Genomic DNA, 22,034 nt, shown 5'->3' with positions numbered 1-22,034 from the left:
TTATGTAGAGGTTAGGGCAAACAGGCCGATAAAGGAATGTGTAAAGAAAAATAGATTGTATCTTCAGTACATCCTTTGAGAGTGGGGGTTTTTTTGTTCTACACGTGTGTATGCACAAACATATGTGTTTTGTAGTCCAGTGCCCGTTCTTTGTTGCAGTTAATGCCTTGGATTAAAATTTTAATGGCTAAAAAACCTCTTAGTGTCAAGATTACTTCTAAAGTGAAACAGCAGTAATACAAGATTAGCATTCCACATCTATATGGGATCTGAAGTAAAACTTTATTGAAGACAAATGGAACAACTTATTTTTGCTGTGCACACTTGATTACTATACATTGTGGAGATCCTGCACACTGAACTGTTTTAAAGGAAAAAGAAAATTGGTCAACCTGAGCTCTTCAGTTAGTGTTTTGAAACTAAGTGTATATGACTTCTGGTAACATATGGTAAATTATTGCTATACTCAGTATTTGTATTTCTCAGTACAAACATGGAAACAGTCAAAATAGTATAAATTTTTCCTATAGTAATCTTCTGTAGGTCAATGAGATAATTATGCAAGGATCTAACCTAGGGAGAAGATCTTTTTCCTCCTCTCTGGAGAACTTTTAAGTCCTCTTCTACCTTGTCTCTGTATTACATTTCTGAACTTCAGCAATGCATTTGCATCAAAGTTTCTAGGTGTTTGATATTGTAACTTTTACTGTTATTTTTTTTCAGCTGTGTTTAAAAAAACAAAACAAAACATTTTTAACTTTGTAGCTTCTGTGCTGTGAAATATCCCAACTTAAGTCTTGTAAAATTAAAAATGTGTAGAATTACTTTGCCCTCCAATAGAGTTCTTGTTCATGGATTTTAAATAAAAGATGGGCTCGCACAGTGGTAACGACTTGTTTAAAACTAAAACTTTGTAGTAAATTCTCTGTTCTTTGTCCATAACAGGAAATGGCAAGTGATGAGCTGAAAGAAATGCGCAAAAATCTGACCAAAGAAGCTATCAGAGAGCATCAGATGGCGAAAACAGGAGGTACCCAAACTGATCTGTTTACATGTGGCAAGTGCAAAAAGAAGAACTGTACATACACACAGGTACATGGTTATTCAGACTCTTCGTTTTCCTTTTTCAAAGCTTAAGTCCTATATAAAGATTGTCAGAGAAAAAAGTTTTAATTACAAAATGAACTTCTAACACAATGCTAACAAATTACAAAGTATGTGAAGACAGTTGGATCTACTTAGGTGTGCTTACATAAAGAATGTTTGTTGTAATAATTTACCAAAGATATTATGTAAGTCCAAGCTGAGTACCTATATAGCCTGAAACGCCAAGTTTCTTTTCAATGCTGAGTTTTTGCTAATTCTTATTACATCTTATTAGTATGGTTTTATGTGGAGGAGAGCTAGTTTACTGTTTTTAATGTGTGTAAACTTTTCTTTACAGAGGGAATAAAGAGCAGAAAATAATGATACATACTTATAAAGTATATATACATATATAGCCATATATATTTTTTTATGTATATATAATCTACAATTTGACTAACAGTAGACCCTGATTTACAATCATTCCTACAACCTTTTTCTATTTTAATTAGGAACTATGTGCAAAAAGGGCTTTAATTTGTTTAGCAGTGCTTCAAAGCATGTAATTTTGATCATAGGACAGGTGCATTTATAATTTAATATTTTATATCAGGTGCTTTAAGTAGAAAGCTGTTTTTCGATCATGAGACTTTTAAGCTGTTGCATCAGTAAATGCATGTAAAGCTATACTGAACAGGGACATGGTTTAATGGTGGACTTGGCAGTGCTAGCTTAATGGTTGGACTTTATGAACTTAAAGGTCTTTTCCAACCTAAATGATGAACATGTAGTTTTACTGCAGAATCTTTTCCTAGAAGTATGTACACAGTTTCTATGCTGAAGTTGATATTTTAGTGCTATTAAATATGTCAAAACATAAGTTTATGATTGTTTTATAGTCTAGACAAAAAACCAGCTTCAATTGCTGTGGAAAGTTAACTTGTATTTTTATCTAAATGTGTTTCCTTAATGTTAAACTTTGATTTTAAACATTTACATTGAACGCATACTAACAAAAGTTGAAGACACTAATTTTCCTTTTCCGCTCTGGCCCTTGCCTTTGCCAAAGGTTCAAACTCGCAGTGCTGATGAACCCATGACAACATTTGTTGTCTGTAATGAATGTGGAAACAGATGGAAGGTAAGACTGTTAGACTGCTCTGCATATTTGATAGCAGAGAGCCAGGCTGTGTGCTTAATTTTGGTTTACAGTAAATGACAAATGAGTTTCTGTTGACTTTCGGGTATTTCTCAGGCCATTAATGATATTACATGTTGGTATTGCAAAATAGCTTTAGGTCAGAAAAGTAGTTTTGGCTGAAGGTGTGAGATCACACAAGTAGGGTGGTAGCAAAGGAGAAGTCAGGACATTGCCTTACTCCTTGTGACATTTAGTTACAGTACTGCTTTGCCATACAAAATAGTGGCAAGTTAGTCACTGTGTTTTCTCTTTCCTCATCAGAGATAGTCTAACAATTTTAAATCTCTGCTTTGATGAGTGGAATAGGCCTTTTTAGACCTTTTGTTGTTTTTTCTGAGGTTTTTTTTGCTACTCTGAAAAGAAGAGGGGATAAAAAAAGAGATGACTGCTGCCACATTCCTGTGTCAGGATAAGTGTAGGGCAGTGATAACTTGATTTAAATTTTTTTTTTTTTAAGTTCAGGAAATGGAAATTAAAAAAGCTTCTGAGGATCACTGGTAGGCCAATAAAGTGGACAAATGCTGAAATGAAGGCCTGTAAAATTTACAACTTAAGACGTGATAGCATGCAAGATGAAGCATGGTACCGTCATTCTGTTATTTTTCTGTGTTAAGAATGCTGCAGCTCTGTAGAAGCATGTTGCATAGCATACATTAAGATTACTGCATTAAAAAAACCTATTTTATGCATCTTGTTTTGCATATCTTATTACCGAATATTGTTCAAATCTGTACTCCAAGATACCCAAATAATTTATAAAGCTTAGAAATTCTTTGATGCAGTACCTGGAAAAGTTCATTTGTACTTAAAACCTTCTGTAAGGTGATGGTTACAAAAGTGTCCATATAAAGATGCTTGAGTGAAGGAATAGTTCTGATATAAGCAAATGCTTTAACTAGTAATTTCCATAGCCTAAGTATGGTGTCATATTTCTGTTTCTTCTTGCAAAGACTTAGAAATAAGCTGTATGAAGATCTCATAAAAATTCTTTTCTTTTGACAGTTCTGTTAGAAGAAGAAATTGTCAAGACATCTGGACCAGTATGAAAGAGGATTTTGTAATTAGCTTTAAAAACTAGGCTAAACATCTAGCTTCCTGCAAATGAGAGGTTTTTTGAGTTTTGGTTTTCTGTTTTGGTTTGGTTTTTGGTTTTTTTTTTTGTTTTTTTTTGTTTTTTTTTAAAGCAGCATACATGCTTGAAGTTAGCCTTTGTTTTGACACAACCATCATTTCCTTAAATGCCTTCCTATAGCTGATAGTCAGTAGGGCCAGGTGAATTGTATGGTGAATGTTAAAATATTTTTTCATTTTTATAAGTAAGTTGACATTAAACTTTTACCAATTAAACATTTTGGTAATTGGCTTGGTTTTTTCTAACTATGTGAATAATGTACTGTATTTTTTGCGATCTGAAACATACACACTCCTCCCATATGTATTTTGCCTCTCCACGTTTGTTCAGTTGTAAGAATGGAATTTGTTTATTGCTGCTGTGTTCACTAGTTTTTGCAAAGAGAAAAGGTATCTAACTTCATCTAATTACATTAAACTCAGTTGTTAACTAAGTCACAATTTAGTTAACTCTCTAGTTTGTATGTACAGTTTCTGAATTAGGACTAGATTTGTGGTCATGGAGTTTGGAAATTTATTAGTGGCTATGATGACCTCTTTTGCAGTGGTTGGTTAAGCTTGTTTATGTAACCAGCTTTGATCAATGCAGTATATTTTATTGCCCAAAGCATGTATTTTACATTCTATCAGTAGGTATTATTTCTAGGAATGTCTTAAAATAGTTGGTTAAATCTGATTTGAGTGTTCAGTTTTGCTTAATGTCCTTGACAACCAAATTTGGTTTAGACTTTGTAAATAAGCAAAGGCATTGTGTTGTAGGCTGTCCTAATAACACCAGCTAACCAATTCATCACAATATAAACTGGCTGGGGAGGTAATATTGAGTTCGCTTCATATAAGTGACATTTATTTTGTTCATGAACTGAATTTTGAGATGTAGAGTATCTGGTGTCAATCATAGACCTGCAGGTGAGAATAAATTATTAAAGTTACAGTCTTTTCCATATGTGGAATGATATAAACACTGCTTTGTTACAGCCTGCTTTCTAACAGCACACATGTTTAGAAGTATTTTCAACTGTGCTTTCAAGGAAGAACATGTCAACGTTTTTAGAAGAGATTAAATTCTTTCATTATATCTAAGTTTATATTATTTTATTTACCGAAGCCTGGAGCTGAGGAGGTCTAACCTGGCAATGTATAAAGGATTCATGGGGGGCTGGGCAGAGTATGTGCAGTTCCTGGAGAATAAATTCCTTGAATGTAAAGGAAAAACAACATTTTCTATGTTGAATATTTTTTGCATGATGTTGGCAATTGTAACAAATGAGTTGGAAATAGTATGATGACACTTGAGCTTTGCAAGACAAGAAGTGTTTGGTAAATACTTTGTAGAGCAAGCTTTTCCAGTTAACTTGTGCAAGGAAGGAGAAGTGGCTTTTCTGCTGAAAGGAAAAATGATTAGAGTAGAAGTTTAGTTACAAACATTTTTTAGGCAGAAAATTGTTCAGCATTTAAAGTTTTTTGCATAACTTTATATAAAAAATGTTTTTAACTCAATTTATTTGATACTAATGCCCTAATTCAGGAAACGTTCTTTTTTTCTGCGAACAGATAGGGTTTATTTTTAGCCTGTGTGTAGGTCCTTTGGCACAGATTGCCTCTTAAGAGTTACTTAAAGATGCATAATTGACTTTAAGTTGTTTAAGACAGCAACAAACTAATTACAGACATTTAATATCAATGACAGTGCTTTGTCCCTTCTAAAGGAACAAGTCTGAAAAATTGTGTTAAAAATGATTGCAAATTAGATGCCAAGTAGACCTAAATTTCCACTGCTGTTCACAGCGTATATACAGGGCAGGCACAGGTTGGTTTGTGTAATCTTACTCATGCTACATGTCCTCTATGCCTGATTGTGACACTTAGGAGAATTACCTTTTGAGAGAATACAGTAATTGTCTTTCTGTACTTACCGAATTATATCTGGACTTTATTAAAAGAAGTAGAACTGTGATAGTGGTTTTTGTGATGTTGGTGTATCCAAGTAGGAGTTTGAATAAGACGTCGTTTCCCCTGATGTTACCTTATGGTTGGGCAACAGCCTTCACTCTTTTGGTCTTCTGTCCCCGAGGAAAAAAGAACAGTTTCTTTCTTGCAGTGAAAGATGAAGTCCAAGAACGAGATCCAGAAAAGATCATAGGTGCCTAAACTCTACTTGTATTTCATTTTGGTTACCCAAATCCAAAAATAAAACTGCCCAGCAGTGAGCTTTGGATGCACCTCTGTTCAACAGGTGCTTCAGTTTTCCCAGTTGTCTGAAATTGCCATCCTCTATTGGAGAGGATGCAAAGTCTGAAGGATTTATAGGAGAAGGACATAGAGGTGGGGCTGGGACTGGGACCGTATCTCATTTCCCCAGCTGGCTGTCTTATCTACTGAGCTGCAGTTGTGCTATGACTGACCCAATACATTTGGGTATTTTATGCAGTTAAATGTGCTGGCAGAACCGGTGATGAATCTGTCCCATTCAAGACTAGCAGGTTTGTTTATTATCTTTATGGACGTTTGAATCCTCTCAGATGAGAGACTGGAACATAGTTGCCCTACAACTTAAGCTAGTTTTTACACTAATCTAGTAGAGAAAAAGAGGGGGCCATGTTCCTTTTAAAGTGTGAGTGTAGATCTTTAAGGATGCCATCTTTCTTCTGTAAGGAAGGCTAGAGGTTTCTGCTGTTCTGGATTCTTCGTTAGAGCGCATTTCCTCATAAGTAATCCTGCTCAGGAGAAAGTGTTTTTAAAATATCTTGTACTGAAAGATTTTTTTAATAGCACTAAGCAGAAGGTAAATATCTGCTCAATGATCTTGGCTTTTGTGAATCTGACTTTAGAAGCCCTATTGCACTTTCTAAGCATTGTGAAAGGGTGCCTGGTTTTTATCCAGAGTTAAGGATTACACTTGTGGTCACATATGTGAATTTAAAATTGAAACTTACAACCCATACTAGCTTAGGTAGAACTTAAATTCATCAACACAAAGTCGTCATTCTGCAAAAAGTGGTTGTATTACCTTTCAAACGCATGCCTTTTGAAATAGATCATTAGTAGTCATTCATATGAATAAACCTGAGGACTTTTACCTCTTTAAGTACAGTTTCATACAGCTGTATATTAGCTTTTGTTTCACTAGATCATCACTAATCTTGAATTGGTTTACCATTTTAAAAGGTTTGGGATTAATTAGTTGCAGCATTAATGTAGAAAATGTTTCATTAATGTCATTGAAATGATACTGATACCTTTCATGGCAGAAGACGTATTCTTAAGTACTGTTTAGAGCAAACTTGTTTAAAAATTACTTCGCGTTGTCTTATCACTTTCTCTTTTTCAGATATCCTTTGTAATCAAAAGGTGCATAAGTACATGATGTTTGTGTGATAAATTTTAATCTATCTTTATATAGTAGAGCCCTTCAAGATATATATATATATATAATTTTCTTTTGCTTCGTTTGTATTGTGCTAATGACTTTGGAATTTAAAGGGCAGTGTAAAGCACAATATGTTGGCTGAAGGAGCCCATGCAATTTTAATGCTGCTTAGCAAGCCAGTAAAAGAGCAGTCTTTAACAGTATGCATGTACTGTGGGAGTTACTGGTTTGTGCAGTGCAGACATTGAAGAAAGAATACTAGTGGACTGAAAAGTTGTTAGAGCTTAATGATGTCCTGCAGTTAGATAAATGCCAAGACAAGCCAACTGTGCCTATTTCCAAGCTAGAATGAATTGATTTTGTGGTAATTTTACTTGATGAATTATAAATAATACCTTGTGTCAATATGATTATTTTCTCCTGCTATTCATGCAACACCTTGTCTATAGTAACTTTTCCTTTTCAGTGCAACTCACTTTTGCCCTGAGAAAAGTTTGTGTATAATGACCAAGTATATAGTAATGAAGTGTAGTTAAAAACCTGTCTTCTGTGCGGGTGGGCTTTTGTTTTCTTCCCCCCCCCCTTTAATTAAATCCAGCATTAAACAGCCTTAGAATAACAAGATATTTAGGGGAGTGGATTGTTTGGGTTTTTTAAGAGACACTCTCAGGGGATCTAGGGGCCAGCATTCTGCCGCTGGTGTTAAGTGTAAGCTTAAACCTAAACCACAGCATTAAAATTTTTTTCAGGGAAGATGTGCATTGCAAATGGCAGCATATTGTGATGCAGAAGTAAAATGAAAATTGCCTACAGAATTTTAATTGCTTAGAAGTTGTGGCACATGGAAAATAAGCTTAGAAATTATTATTTTCTTCTTCTAAAAATCTGATGTTAACTGTAGAACTGCCCAAACCAATATAGTTTTCTCTCCCCTCTAATTTCATTGCATCTTTTTCTTTCTTGCAGAATAATGGAATAATATATTGTTTGATGTAAAGTACGAGTGTTTGGTCTGTCTTCCAGCTCTTAATGAGGTATCTTTGTAAGGAAAAGAGATAACTTAAAAGAAATGAAATCCTCCATTTCATGAAATGACACACTTTGAAATTTTTTTTGATGTGTGTGTCTGATCTTTCCAGCAACCTGAATTTGACCTAGTTAAACTTACTTTGTCAATTGAAAGTTTTAGAGCCCTCTTACCCGCCCTGATTAAAACAAGTACAGCATTGTTAGTTTGACTGCAAGCTCCCTATGAATGCTGCCTTACCAATATATCTAGTTTGTTTTGTTGAAGTTACTACCTATCAAGTAATACTTCACGTAAACTGAAATTGTATTGATAGTGCTTTGGGTATGTTTACTAGAAATTCAGCTGAGATAACCAACGTTGGTACGTTAAGTAGTGGCGACCGCTAACTGGACCGTGTATTAAGTAGTGGTATATAGAAGGGCTTCCTCTGAACTTAGTCATCCAGTGTTCTGCTACAGAGGGCAAAAGCACTTTGTTTTGCTGTCTCTCTCAAGTTTTTTGGTTTACTTTTTTGTGCTGACACGTTGAATAGTATTTTGGTTTTGGAAGGCGATCAAAACTGGTCCACAGTTATTGTTAACTTACCGTGTATTGGCTCTTCTCCTGTGGTGCTGTGTAACAAAAAATCTCATTGTTATTTGTTCAATAATGCCAATGCAGTAAGGGGAGAACTTGTCTCCTGCCAAGTGCATTGAGGAAACAATTAAATTGATCTCCTAAATTCTGCCTTGTTATTCCCATTTCCTTTTTTCAGAGAAAGTCCCCATTTTGTGCTTTTCATAGTGCTGGAATTATGCAAAGAGTAGGTTTTAGAAAGGCTACAGTAAATGTCACTGAACTATGCCTGTCTGGTTCTTCCCTTCTAGGGGTATTTTTTTTCTTTCTGTTCCACCATATGTCCTTTTCCTACCTATATGTGTCATTTTGTTCATTTAAATACATGTGCAGGAAAAAATACAATTCAATGGAAGTCCACTATAAACTTCAAAGTTTAATATAGTGGAATTGTAGTGAATCTTGTAATTTAAAATAAAGAAGTTACTAGAAGAACAGATCTACAGATAGATTATGTGTATTCAACTTACTTTCTTCCTAGTGCTTCCTGTGATTACTGATTTTGAGATGTGACCAGAAATCAAGTGTAATGCTTTGGGAATACTGTAAATGAATGTGGTTTATTAGCGGATAGAGCTGTTGCTTTTCTTTTGGACAGTCTGAAATAGTGCTGTATCAGACCAGAATAGTTCCAGCTTCCTCCTTTTGTCAATTAAATGTTTGCGTATCTGTAATAGAAACCTTACAAGATCTGCCAGGTAATGGGAGAATTTAATATGTACAAAACCAAGACAGCTGATACTGCCATCCTCTCAGGAGTGAATAATGAAGGGTTTTTACATCTACCTATGGAGGGAAGAGAACAATATGTGAGAATTCTTGTGCTTTATTTTGGAATTTAAATGCCCAGATTCTTCTTCCTCTTAAGTAAATAATTTAACTTTATAAACATCAACAATATGAACTTAAAAATGCATTCAGCAGACTCTAGTAGTAAAATAACAATTCTTCAGCAAAAGATTTTTATAGGCAGCATTATTTCAATCATTAGCTTTCATAAACTTGAGATTGCCATACTGATTTCCATTAGTGCACCGTATACGCATTAAATATACCAAGACAAGTGGAGTGTACCTGTGCCAGGTACAATTGGTACAATATGTGAAACTTTGTCTAGTGTAACCCAGATATTGACAGTAGTGTTTTTACTTTGATCACAGTGTGGATGGGCAACTGGTTTGGTTTTCAAGAAAATTCTAAGACTCCACTTAAAATTTGGTTTTCATGCTCAGTTGGCATTTGTACCTCAGACATACATTGTAACAGATTTGCATCTGAGTTGCATGCTGCATTTGAAAAAATACTGCATTTTTTGAACAACAGCATTTTCTCTTCATTCTCTTCTGCAAAGGAACACTGAATTTGATCAGAAACTGTAGTTAGCTGATTGTGTCGGAACCTTGTGTGGGTTTAAATCTTTCAGTCTGTAGTAAAACTTGCCTGAGTTATTTTCAGGTAAATATCTGATTAATTCTAAATTCCCTGTGGATTGGTGTAGCCCAGAGTTCCATTTGTTTTAAAATAAATACATTTAAGAAAAAATGCTATGCTTCAATGGATTTTTCAGATAAGGACCGAAGCAAGTCCTTATAAATAGCAGAGTTCATAAACCGGGGGTAGGAGTCTCTGTGCATTAAGGTATAAATTTGCAGCTGTGCGTCATCGAAGGTGTGTTGTGAGGGTTCCAGCATATTTCGGTTAATAACTTCTCTTACTCTGGAGTCCAGACTGACCTGCATATTAAAATAAAAAGTCACATAATTAATAGTGGTGAATAGGACACGTGGGGTTTTTAGGTTTGTTGTATTGGCTTGAAAAAGCAGTCTTTTTTAACCATTTCAGCTGGTGTCCTTCAAGAGTGTAAAAACTGCTAAATATATTGGGCAAAAAATTACTATGTTGAAATTTGGAATTAGTAATTTGGAAGTAGTAATACCTTGAGTATGGATAGAGAATGGAACTCTATGGATAGCGTTGTCGCTGAGGCAGCCTTACTTTGAACAAGGGTGCCTGCAATCCTGTTACTACTGAAACCTGAGAGACTGGTGGACTATTTCCAGACCAACTTCCTGCTCTGTAGGAGCGAGGATTTGTAATTTTTTGACAGTTCGTTTCCTTGGGAGTCAGTGCTGTTGTAAAGAGTCTGAATTTGGAGTAAGCAGTATGACGCAGACAGAAACTGTAACCTGGGACGCTGTTGCTTAATCAAATTCCTGTGTTAAAAAGCAGGGTGAATTGATGTGAACCACAGGTGTGGCTATATAATGATTCCATACAAGTAGTGTCATTTTTTTTCTCCAAGGGTCTAGTCTCTGTAGAAAGATACTAGTATTACTGGAATAGGCTACCTAGATTTAAACAGTATTTCTGTAAGTATGTAAGTATAGCTTGCACAGCAAACAATTAAGTTTGAGTTTTGCAAGGATATTAGAAGGTTTAAAATTCCAGCCTACTTGGCAGGATTATATTCAAACTGAACTGAGGTGTCTTTGGAATTTGACATACTTGCTAACAGCAAAGTTGACAAGTATTGAAAATTTTGAGGAAGTCAGTGTGTTTGTTCTATGCCATATTTTGTCAGCTGTTCTTTGAGCAATTTGTGATTTGCAAATAACACTTTATTTGTGGTTACTGTGCTTTTGGAGAGATGCATACACCCCTTTCCTAGTGCAAAGAAAAAAAGAAACTGATTTGTCCAACAAATAAAATTTAAGTTGAGCAAGGATAAAGTGATTGTCTGTATATTTGTGCCTCAAACTAAAGATTTCATATCGGCATGCTAGGGTAGCACAGGAAGAGCTTTCTGACAGCCAGTGAAAGTAGTTTTAACCATCTTACCTCAACGATGGGTCTGCCTTTTTCCCCTAAATCTCTACTTGATGGCAATGGAATGGGGCGGGGGGGGGGGAGTTCTCCCTGAGTACTGTTGGTAGCTTTAAACACGTTAGAACTAACTGTGCAAAGCAGCATCGAAGAATGTATTGAGGAAAGTAATATACCTCTTTTGGAGAAAGGATAGAAATATAATCTTCATAAATTAGTCTTGCTTTTTCTTCAATGACACTTTTGTTGGATTCTTGTTTTAATTCCTCACAGGCCATCCAGAAAAGCATGTTTTCCTCACTGAATTCTGTTCGTAGAAATTCACGAAAAGCATTTCTGCCAGCTGGAGTAAGCATCAACTTGTCAAATGATTGAGCCCAGGCATTTACTTCTTCAAGAGTAGGAGCAGGGCTTGAGGAGGAAGGAGAGGGCAAGAAGAGAGAAATGAATGATTGTTACTCAAGCTGTTTGCATCTGGCAGGAGGCATCTGCCATCACGATGGCACAAAATCACAAGGTTCATGAGGCTCTAATTCCTCACCGGAACTAGCCAAGTGCAAACTCTAGTAAACATTTATAAGATGCTTTTTGAAAGTGTGCTTATCAAAAGCTCAGATGCAGATGATTGCAAGCGCTTTGATGCAGAAATTGCAGTTTACTGCTCAAAGTAATTGCAACAAAGAAGTCCCTGTGCAACAGCTAAGCGTTTTTTCTATACCTAATAGTTCTTGTTGAATCATTGTTAAAAATTGAATGAAAATATATTGAAAGAAGCAATGATTCAAACCCCATAAAAGGTACCCTCCTGTCTGTTAGTTTTACAGGAGCTCCTACTTGTTTGACCAGTTCTGAGCTCCTCTTTACATTTATTATTTTGGTAAGGCTGAGCACTGCCAGTTACCTTCATCGCATAGTTGCTGGGTGGGAACAGGATGTATTTAAAAATTATTTCAGAAAAAAGGGAGACTGTGTTTACAATGCTGGTTTTGATTTGCTATGTTACGAAAGTGGGGATGTGGTTACATGCTGCATATAAATAAGGTAAAAGATTATAAATCAGACCTTTGGTTCCTTAGGAGGTTAAGAGACAGATGACTGCAAATTCAGCATAAATGACAAATAGGTAATAATAGTTATTTGCATATTTCAGGTAATTCACTTTAATTTAGTATAGTTTGCTGGGTTTGTTTCATTTTAGCTTGACAGAACACTTAGTAAAGACCATACCTTTCCTCGCAGTTTGGAATACCCTCTGCTTGGAGTTCATGAGATGTTCTCCTTGCTCTCTCTTCGTCTTGATTTCTAACAGTAAGACTTCAAGGTGGCAAACAAAATTTTAGTCAGCGTTATAAAGGAAAAGGCTGAACATACACCAGATGCTTTTCCTCCGATATTTAGAAAAAAAAAAAAAAATCAGCTAAAAGGACAGAAGCTAACAGTAGCCACATTACCCATAGTTATACTCTGACATTAAATTTACAGTTGTATAAACCTGGCAAACTTTAACATAGCTGAACGCTGTTTGATACTGTATCACAGACTTTCTATACAGGGATCATAGATTCATAGCATATCTTGAATTGGAAGGGACCCATAAGGATCATCGAGTCCAATTCCCTATATATATGTATATATATATATGAGATATTATGTGTATACATAGATGTATACGTGAGTACCCTTTATCACATACCAAATCTATTCTCCATTGACACTTAATACTGATTATGCTCAATGCAATGTTTTTACTTGTTAGACTTGATGCACTGGTTTGATGCGAGTTGGATTTCAAGGTTGGTTGTTTTGGGGGTTTTTTGGTTTGTTTGTTTTTTGGGTTTTTTTTTTTTGTCCTTGGCTATTTTTTATATCCATAGGGCATGATGAGGGCCAAGACTCTGGTCTAGAATGGTGATACCATATTACAAGACAGTCAGAGTTCAGAAGCTGGAGCATGAGTTTTAAGCAAGCTAGACACTTCTATACGTGATGTTGGAAATGTAAGCATCTTTCAGAGTTCAGATGTAGATGTAGCCAGATTGTGTGGTAATTGGTTGCAACTTTAAGAAAGTGCCAGCATATCCTTCAAAATGTGAGGCCTGGAGCACAAAGAGCATATCATTGCTGAATATCATTATGAGTATGTCTGACTGGAAAGGAGTATTAGCTTGTTTGTAGCATTACAGAAAAAAAAAAAAAAGTTGTTTGCAATCACTAGTGATCACAGAGTTTTTCATGTCCCACGGAAGGGTAGCTGTCAACTCCTGCTGCTTTCATCAAATGTTAGTTTAAATAACTCTAGTTTTTAAGAATTCCTTTTGTAGTTGCAGATGATTCTTTTTCATTTGAGACTGGATTTGAGAATATACATATTTCTTTTTAGGGAAGGGGGACTACATTCCAATTCATAGGCTATCATGGTTTAGTGAGAAGTGCATGTGTATACACACACATACATTCATATAATCTGTAAAGCTGCTTAAAATTTGTCAAGAAGCAATATAGTTGTTATAACTTCTAGGAAAATATCAAACTTAATTTCTTCATTTGTATCTTAGCTTTCTTTAATGGTAATGTTGTAACAGTTTTGTTGCCTTAATCCTTAAGAATCTCATTTATCTCTAGTAAGGCTTTTTGTTAAACCAGTTGATTTTGCTGTCCTTTCTGCCTTCTAAACTCATGCCTTTGTCTTATTTGCAGCCTTACTATTTACTGGTTATCTCCTTCTCTTGCTTCCTCTAGTGTTAGTCCATAATCTGCAAAGACCTGCTTTTTCTCTTTGCCAAGGCAGTCGATGCACTGAAGAGGTAGGGAAACTTTCCTATTGCTAAGATGGAGAGCAGATACTGCAAACACATGTGGGGTTTTTTCCTGTAACATCTGAACCATACATTCAAACCAATGAACTATTTCAGTTCACATTTTCAGAAAAAAGTAAGTAGTTAATGTTAGTTCTCTATTCTTTCAGGGTGTATAGTTCTCAATCCTTCACTACCCTTTTTACCAGTGATTCTGGCCTTTTTTTAATTATGAAAAGTGATATATTATGTATTCTTCACACACAGACAAGAAGCGATATGCTTGTCAGAGTTATTTTTGGATTGTGGGGAACTAACAGATCCAACAGAAAGGATTACAGTCTTCATATGATAATGCACGAAAGTGGAAGAAGACAAAAGAAATAACAAAAGCTTCCTTAAGAGAACATGCCATGCCTCAGAAAATGACTTGCAGGCAGGCTTTTTCTCTAGAAATGTACAGGTAAACAACAACAACAAAAGGCTAGTGCAATATTGCATCTTCTCAGGATCTGGAAGAGTAGCAGGCTGGAGGCTTGAGGTTTGGCTGTAGGAATGAACACAGGCTCTAAGCATCCAGCTGAGAGACTCATTTCACCACTTCTTCATTCTAAATCTACTATTAAGAGTATGCTGAGTATTGGATGTTCAGCAGTTCAGCAGCATGACTCATGTAGACTTATTTTTATTCCTATTCATAATTTTTCTGTTCAAAGTACTTGAGCTATTTTGAGGAAAGGCTCTATGAATAGGGAACATAAATAGGTTAATTAGAGTTTGTTTTGCATGTCTTGCTACTAGAAAACAATTATTCTCAAAAAAATCAGAAATTATTTTAAAGCTAAAACAAGCTGCTCTGTTTTGGAGCCCATGCTGGTTTCCCAGATGATTCTGAAATGCAAATAGGAATTTTAAGCATCATGAAATTTGGGTACTTTCACACACCCTATTGAGTAAATTGCTTTCTTTGAATTGTTTGAATAGTGAGGTGCACAGAAAATGAGCATCCTGGAAAATATCAAGTAAAATGGCAAAAAAGCACTTTATCAACAATTTAAAAGATAAAATGCAAATTTTATGTACTCTGACTTGGTAGATAAATGTACCTTATTTTTTCCTTGTATGGAAAGACTGTGTGTAATACAGCTCTAGACTGAGCCACTTGTGATTGCACTGGACAGCTGTTCAAATGACACTGGAATTTGTACGGGATGCTTTAATATAGACGCCATTCTGCAAGGTAGCAAACTCCGATCCTGTACAGGCACAGTACTTAATATCTCTTGAAACTCTGCCTTAGTCGACCTCTAAGCACCTGCTGAAAAGCTTGGTAGGATCAGAGCCAGAGTATTTGGCATCTTGCAAAAAAACTCCAAGCAGCCTTTTGTCCTTACAAAATATTCACTGTTTGCACAGTGGGGTGCAATGGGGTATCTCGGCTTCTGATGAGGTGAGTACCAATAGCAAAGGAACGATCAGCCTGCTCTTCCCTTGCCTTCTAGTCGTGTTCCCCAAAGCATTTGCTACCAGCTGCTGTTGGAAAAAAATAATGGTGGAATAGATTCCTAGCCCGGGCCATAAAGTTATTTATGACTTCTTCCCTTCACCTTAGTGCCAAGTTTGCTTGCTCTGAAGTGCTTATGTGGTGGATAGTGCATTTACAAGAAGCACTCGGCTTGCTGTCAGTGTTTTGGTTGAACTCCTATGGCTATTAAAGACTTTTTTCTTTATTTCAATGCAAGTTGGTCTCACCCATTAATTAACACTTGGGCCCCAAACAGATACAGGACTTTTGAGTATGGGAAGCTTTACTTCAGTTTTGAATGAAATCACTTGGATCTGGAGGAGCCGGTAAGAGAGAGAAGGTGAACACATCATTAATTTAAGGAATCAAGTGACTCCTTTTCCTCTTTTGCTTTGCTTCCCTGATAAATTTTCCTCCTTAACACCTTGTAATGGGAGTTCTTCTGAATTACGTTCTTCCTTAACTCCTCATCTTCAGCAAATACCCGCAATGTCTAAAGTCTCTGATCCTAAGGATTAACTTCCTATGAGTTGCAGGTGCCATGAGTTGGCAACACTAATTAATGACAACAGATCCAGTTGCCTTTGAAACAAAAGAACAGTGCTGGGCACCTAGTTATTAATTTTCTGACCTACAAATTCTTCCACCTTCTCCGAACTCCATTTAACACAGTCTATGCTGCTTGTTAAGTCCCAGTCCTAAATCTAAAGCTGTGACTTATTCTGGTATTGCTTTCAGTTTTTAGTGGAAGCCCTGGTGAAGCTCAATGCTGAGGAGAACCAGTCCTGCACGGAACAGACCTTCCATTACACCGTATTGACAACAAACTTAGCACAGAGATGCTGTACAGAGATTTTTGTACAAAATCTCTTATTTCAGTGGCAGGAAAAAAAAAAAGTAAACTGGAGTAGAAGGTTGTGTCCAGTACTAGAGCACAGTCATCTCTCTCAGTCCCGGATTTGCAGAATTACCCAGGTGGGTTGTTTGGCTTACGTTGTCCTATACACTGGCTATTGCCTCCCTCCCCTGCTGTTCTGTTCCCCAGAGGCTTGAATGAGAGGGGTTACCATGAGCAGCTGCAGCAACAGCACCAGCAAAAGCAGCAGGCGTTGGACCCTCGATTTCCTGTGCTGTGCTGAGCTGGTGCAGCGCCTGGGGTCTCCTGGGTTGTGGACATCTGCCGTTTGCGCATCTCCGTCCGCTCTGATCCCATGGGCTGCAAGACAGCAAGAGAAGGGGGAAGTAAGAAACACCTCTCTCTTTTTTTCCCTTTTGATTGCTTTAAAAGTCTTACCAAGAAGTGCTGAAGGCCACAGCTCTGAAGGAACTGGAAAGCTAAACGCTTGATTTTTTTTCTTCCCCACGGAAGGTCTTGGGTGTTGAATCCTTTGGAAGATTTACTCATTTATTTAAGTGCTGTGATGGAAGGCAAAGGGCTAACGAATTTTGCTTATGGGTGGGAATACAAAGAGAAGAGAGCGGTGATGCAGGGAGCAAAAGGTGGAAGTGAGGGGTCTTGGAGAGCTGCAGCTCTCAGCACAGGGTGTATAAGCCCAGGAGTTGAAAAGGGTTTCCTGAGGTTTTGACTTCAAGGCCAGTCCTAAAGAAAACGGTACAGAATAGAGATAGTTAGAGCCTCTTTTTTTTTTTTCTCCTTTTTTCTTTTCTTTCTCTCTGCCTCTTGATTAGCCAATGCAGAGGCTTAGTGATGCTTGACCGAGACACCTGAGCTCTCCTGAAAATCTGGCCTTCGGTGAGTACTGAGAATGTCTCAGACCTGCTGGCTGCCCTGTAGCAAAGGGGAAGGGCCAATGCTTATCTGTCCATTTTAGGTCTTACTGCCACAGTTTTTAAAAATGTTTTTCTTCCAAGAAGGAATAAAGCTTCTGTGAAGATGAGGAATTACTAATGTAAAAAACACATAACTGGACACATTAATATTAAACATGCAGCTTTTTGGTCACCTGTCCCAACTGAAGACAGCATGAAACAATTTTTGGTGGAAGCACTGTTTGTGGCTTTTGCACTGTTCTAGGAAACCTTTTTGGAGCCTGAATTCTGCAGATTGTGCAGAGAATTGGTGTTAATGAAATGACGAGTCCCCTTGAAGTCGTTGTCCCTTTCTGACCTCTCTCTCTGTAAGCTTCAAACTTGCTCTACAGCACTTAATAATGCTCTCCTTATTATGCTGAGGGTTGTGCCATATCTAAGTGACAGATGTCTTTTATAGATGAAATACCAGCTTGTACAAAGATGAGTATGTCTTACTTCATTTTCATTGTATTTGAATTTTGGATACATAACTAGTCATCCTCCTTGTGTGTAGTCCTACTCCCTTTGTGTGTAGGTTTTTTCAGGTTGCTAAACCTTCTTTTGAAGCCATGACAATTCTAGGGGAATTAAAATTAGCAGCTACCAATTTTGAGGTTTGTTGGTTTTTTAATTGATAATTGAATACCAGACTTGAAACATAATCTGATGAGCTGAATACTGGAGGGTTAAAAATTGCCTTCTTTTCTAAAATGTTCAGCCAGGTTTAGGAAATAATTTGTCGTAACTTGAGGGAGAATGCACAGAGATTGTCATGGACTCGACAGAAGTGTCAGGGGAAGAAAGATTGTTTTAGCAGAGTGCAGCATTACTTTTTGCTGGATTATTTTTTTTATGCTGAATTTGTTTCTCTCTTCTAGAGCTTACTAGTTTTTGTTTTTGTGAGAACCACCCACTCTCCCAAGAAAAAAATGCATGACATGCTGAGCAGAAGATGCACCTGTTTTGCAGGAAGAATAAAATATAAGAACAATACAGATAGAAATGATAACCCATTCTGCAACTCTGTAGACCTAATCTGACAAGTAATGCCTAAATGCACAGAAATAGAAAAATCACAAAAAGAACATAGCTTCCAAAAACCCCTTAACGTTTCTTGTTTCAAAATGTGGAAGAATAAATGTGAAATGTAGAATACATTCGTTGATTGATTTCTTTCCTTCAGAGTTGAGATTCACAGGAATAGAACGAAGCCCTAAGTATTAATTTCCTTCCAGATACCTATACTTTTTTAAAATAGAGCATCTTCATATTTCCATTAGAAAGTGATAGCATGTAAAACATAATCGGAATAATATATCTAACTATTTCACGCTGCTTTGGACAGTAAACAACTATTACTGATTAGAAGAGTGTAACCTGGGTTCAGATATGTGTGGTTTATAGAGCCTAATCCATCCACCCTTTTGAGATGTTCTATGTGGATAGTTCACATACTTATCTCTCTAATCCATATTACAACTGAACTGATGGTGGTCTGAGTAGAAAAGCTGGTTCCTGTTGTTTGCGTTTTTCCAAGGAGGAAGGTAAAGGATGGCAGAAGTAGGAAGAATACACTCTTCCTTCCCACCTCATCCCACTGTGGCTTAATTCAAGAGATCTTCCTGCAGCCATTGTTACCATGTCAGGTTCTTCAGAACTGTTCTTTGACATCTTTAATGAAAGGGAAGAGTATGTAAATAGTTGTATGGCAAAAACTGCCCAGCAGCATTTTGTCTTTGTTTCACTTTGGAATCATATACCTTACTTAGAAGTTTTCTGGTACTATAGGTTTTTATGAATGTTCATCATTGCATGATTTGTCACACAGTTTATGGAAAATGAAGGATTGAGCAACACAAAAATTCAAGACATTTTTTCAGATTAAATTATGCATTTTCATTTTTATTTGGCAGATGTATACCAACTTTCTCATTGAATAAACAAGTAGGTTTTGGTCATTTATGTGATGAAGATTTTTTTGAAAGATATTTTTAGCAGATAAAGCATGCTTTCCTGATAGCAGGGCTGTATTAGAGTAATGGGAGATAAAAGGACTGGAATATATCTGTTGGCTTAAAGACAGCCCAAGCTTTTGAATTACAGAGCTGTTTAGTGATTATCACACATGTATTTCCTGTGGCAGTTGACAGTCATATTGTACATTCAATAGAGGTTTGGAATGGATCACATACTAATTAGGATGTGACTTTCTGTGGTATATTAGCAGGAATGCTGTGGTAAGACATAGAAAGTAATTTACTCTGTGCAAGTACTATGGGTATCGCATTCCAAGAAAGATAGAGCATTTATCTAAACATCTAACAAGATGTTTAGAAAGCATGACTTATGCAGAAAAATTGTAGGCATTTGGGTTGTTAATCTAGAAAGGGGAACAGAGAAGCATATTGATCTGATCAGTAAAAGGTTATGATGTTCTATTGTTCTCTGTTTCTTTCAGAGATAAATAATGTGTTAGGTTGGGCTAAATAAAATCTAGGCTCGATTTTATAGGATAGCAAGGTAGAGAGCTGAGCAGTGGTGCAGGTTATCACCAAGTTGTAGAAACTCCTTTGGCACGCATAGTATCAAGACCCATAAGACAAAAACATATCAGGCTGGTCCAGGTTCACAGAACAGGCAATGAGTAAGTGATCCATCCCAGCATTGTTTTTCTACTTTCACTTTTCCCTGCCCTTTTTTTTTTTTTTTTTTTTTAATGCAGCTCTGGCTCTAAACCAAACATTGTTCTATATACCTTTCTACCTGGTGGCCACATAAGAATGATTAATCTGCAGGAGAAATGGATGTCTTGCATTAAAAGTCTAGGTTTTTGTGGTTCATCCTCTAACCAGAATTGCAAAATAAAGTTAAAATGTTCATGTTTGCAGCACAATTTTTTGCAAATGTATATCCTGGTCGTGATTGTACTGAGATCATGCAATGCCAGACATGAGGCCTGAATGCACCATAAGACATAGGCTCTGCCTAAAGGCTATGTCATAATTTCATATGTATATTCATGGATATACACTGGCTTTCTAGATTTATTTGTTTTTTTAAAAAAGACGTAATTAAAAAAAAAAGTAAACCAGGAAAACAAACCCTGCAATCTTGCAGCTGTGCATAGTGATAGTTTGGTGCTTTTGCTCTCCTGTAAACTGCTCCTTGGCTGGAACAGAGGCAAAGGCACAGGCACCGAGTTTGTGCTAGTCATCTAAGGATTCGTTTTCAAAGAAAAGTACCTTAAAAAGTATTAAGGCTATCCCAGTATGACTGCACACAGGTAAGTATAATAATCTTGGAAGGTGGATGGAAAAAAAAGTCATAGAGATAAGCAAGTTGTCTGAGATCATGCAGTGAGCTAATGACAGAGCCACTAATGGGACACAAACAGAAAAGCCTCATTTGATGTATGTAGTTGTTTTTCTGCTACCTTTATTGTATCCAGAATTTCACTATGGGTCATCAAAGTTCTCCATCACACTTTGCTGCTTTTTGCTGCAGCCACTATAGCTGTGTAACAAGCCTTTCCAGACAACTGCTCAAATTACTGTTTTGATTTGTGCTGTATGCAGGAATAGACAGTAGATTTATCAACAACTCCAATGAATATTATTTGTAGGAATTTACAAAATTCCTTGCTTCTTTATAGTACAACCCACGTTAGCAACAATTTAAACAGCTACTTGACTGACTTGTGCATCTGTGGGAATGGAGGCAGCTAGTTTTTTGCCTTCAGTAGACTTCAGGTGGTCAGGGCAAAAAGGAGAGGGTTTTTTTAGACCCCCAGTAAAAAGGTCTTCTGTTCATACAATGTTATGGTTGTTAATTTGGGACATCAGATGGTCTGACTGGGTCATGTAGTAGGTGTAAACCAATTAGAAAGTTTATTGCCTGTGTTCTTTGCATCAGTGATGAAACTAACAGTATGTGTAAGTTGAAGAATTACTCACTTGTGGCTCCTGGTGCTCTAGTACATAGTACCAGTGATTAGTAACCTCTTGGAATTTTATTATCCCACAGTATTAGGCCAAAGAGCCCCAACCAACTGTAATCAAAACCAGTGGAAGTGTGACTGCTAATTTTGCCAAGAGGGCTTTCCTTATTTTCTAGACTGATATTGTGGGTGATATTGAGGTTGTTTTAATAATGAAAACTCTGGATCATCAACAGCATTTTGATCTAATAGCTTACCTTAAAGTTGTTAAAGGGAATGACATATGTTGATACTTACGTTTAGCTAAATATTTTTCTTTCTCTATCCTAGTTGAGATACATTCAACAGACCCACAAGTGGTGGAGTGGGGAATTGGGATAAGAGGCACATGGGTATTGCTCCCCTGCCAGCTGCTGCATTTCCTGAGAAGAGTAAGAGATGGCCTAAACTTGTCCCCACAACCTGTGATGCTTAAATAATGATCTCTGTTTTCTTAAACCAGTAGTATGCTGTTGCAGAGAAATGCATGTACACAGCTGGGCAGGGAAAACATTAGTTGTAGCAATCAGTTGGAAGACTTTGGAGCTTGAGGAGCCCTAAGAGCTGTAGAGTGTATAAAAGTGCTTTCAAGGGCGAGGGATAGTTCAGAGCTATTATTTGGCTATAGAACAAAAGGGTGCATTCCTGAGGAAAACAAGGTGTACAGCCA

General features: G+C 36.7%; 2 protein-coding genes across 6 annotated transcripts in view; one reads left to right on the top strand and one right to left on the bottom strand.

Moving 5' to 3' along the window:
• TCEA1 (transcription elongation factor A1) overlaps positions 1-4,496 on the top strand; it is a 31,132-nt gene extending 26,636 nt beyond the window's left edge. For 2 of the 3 annotated variants that reach the window (XM_052786975.1, XM_052786974.1), the window contains exons 8-10: positions 946-1,092; positions 2,156-2,227; positions 3,290-4,496. In XM_052786975.1, coding sequence (XP_052642935.1) covers positions 946-1,092; positions 2,156-2,227; positions 3,290-3,298 — 228 coding nt within the window. In that variant the 3' untranslated portion in view covers positions 3,299-4,496. The other variant, XM_052786973.1, reaches the window with a different exon arrangement.
• A 4,631-nt stretch (positions 4,497-9,127) lies between these two features.
• Positions 9,128-22,034, bottom strand: part of RGS20 (regulator of G protein signaling 20) — a 47,972-nt gene continuing 35,065 nt past the window's right edge. For all 3 annotated transcript variants that reach the window (XM_052786976.1, XM_052786978.1, XM_052786977.1), the window contains 4 exons: positions 16,644-16,792; positions 12,484-12,570; positions 11,433-11,667; positions 9,128-10,166 (listed from right to left, as the gene is read on the bottom strand). In XM_052786976.1, the coding sequence (XP_052642936.1) occupies positions 9,978-10,166; positions 11,433-11,667; positions 12,484-12,570; positions 16,644-16,792 (660 nt within the window). In that variant the 3' untranslated portion in view covers positions 9,128-9,977. The remainder of the gene's footprint in view (positions 10,167-11,432; positions 11,668-12,483; positions 12,571-16,643; positions 16,793-22,034) is intronic.

Source organism: Harpia harpyja, chromosome 5 (genome assembly GCF_026419915.1).
Source record: "Harpia harpyja isolate bHarHar1 chromosome 5, bHarHar1 primary haplotype, whole genome shotgun sequence".
NCBI classification, from domain to species: Eukaryota; Metazoa; Chordata; class Aves; order Accipitriformes; family Accipitridae; genus Harpia; species Harpia harpyja.
This window is presented reverse-complemented; position numbering and strand designations above follow the sequence as displayed.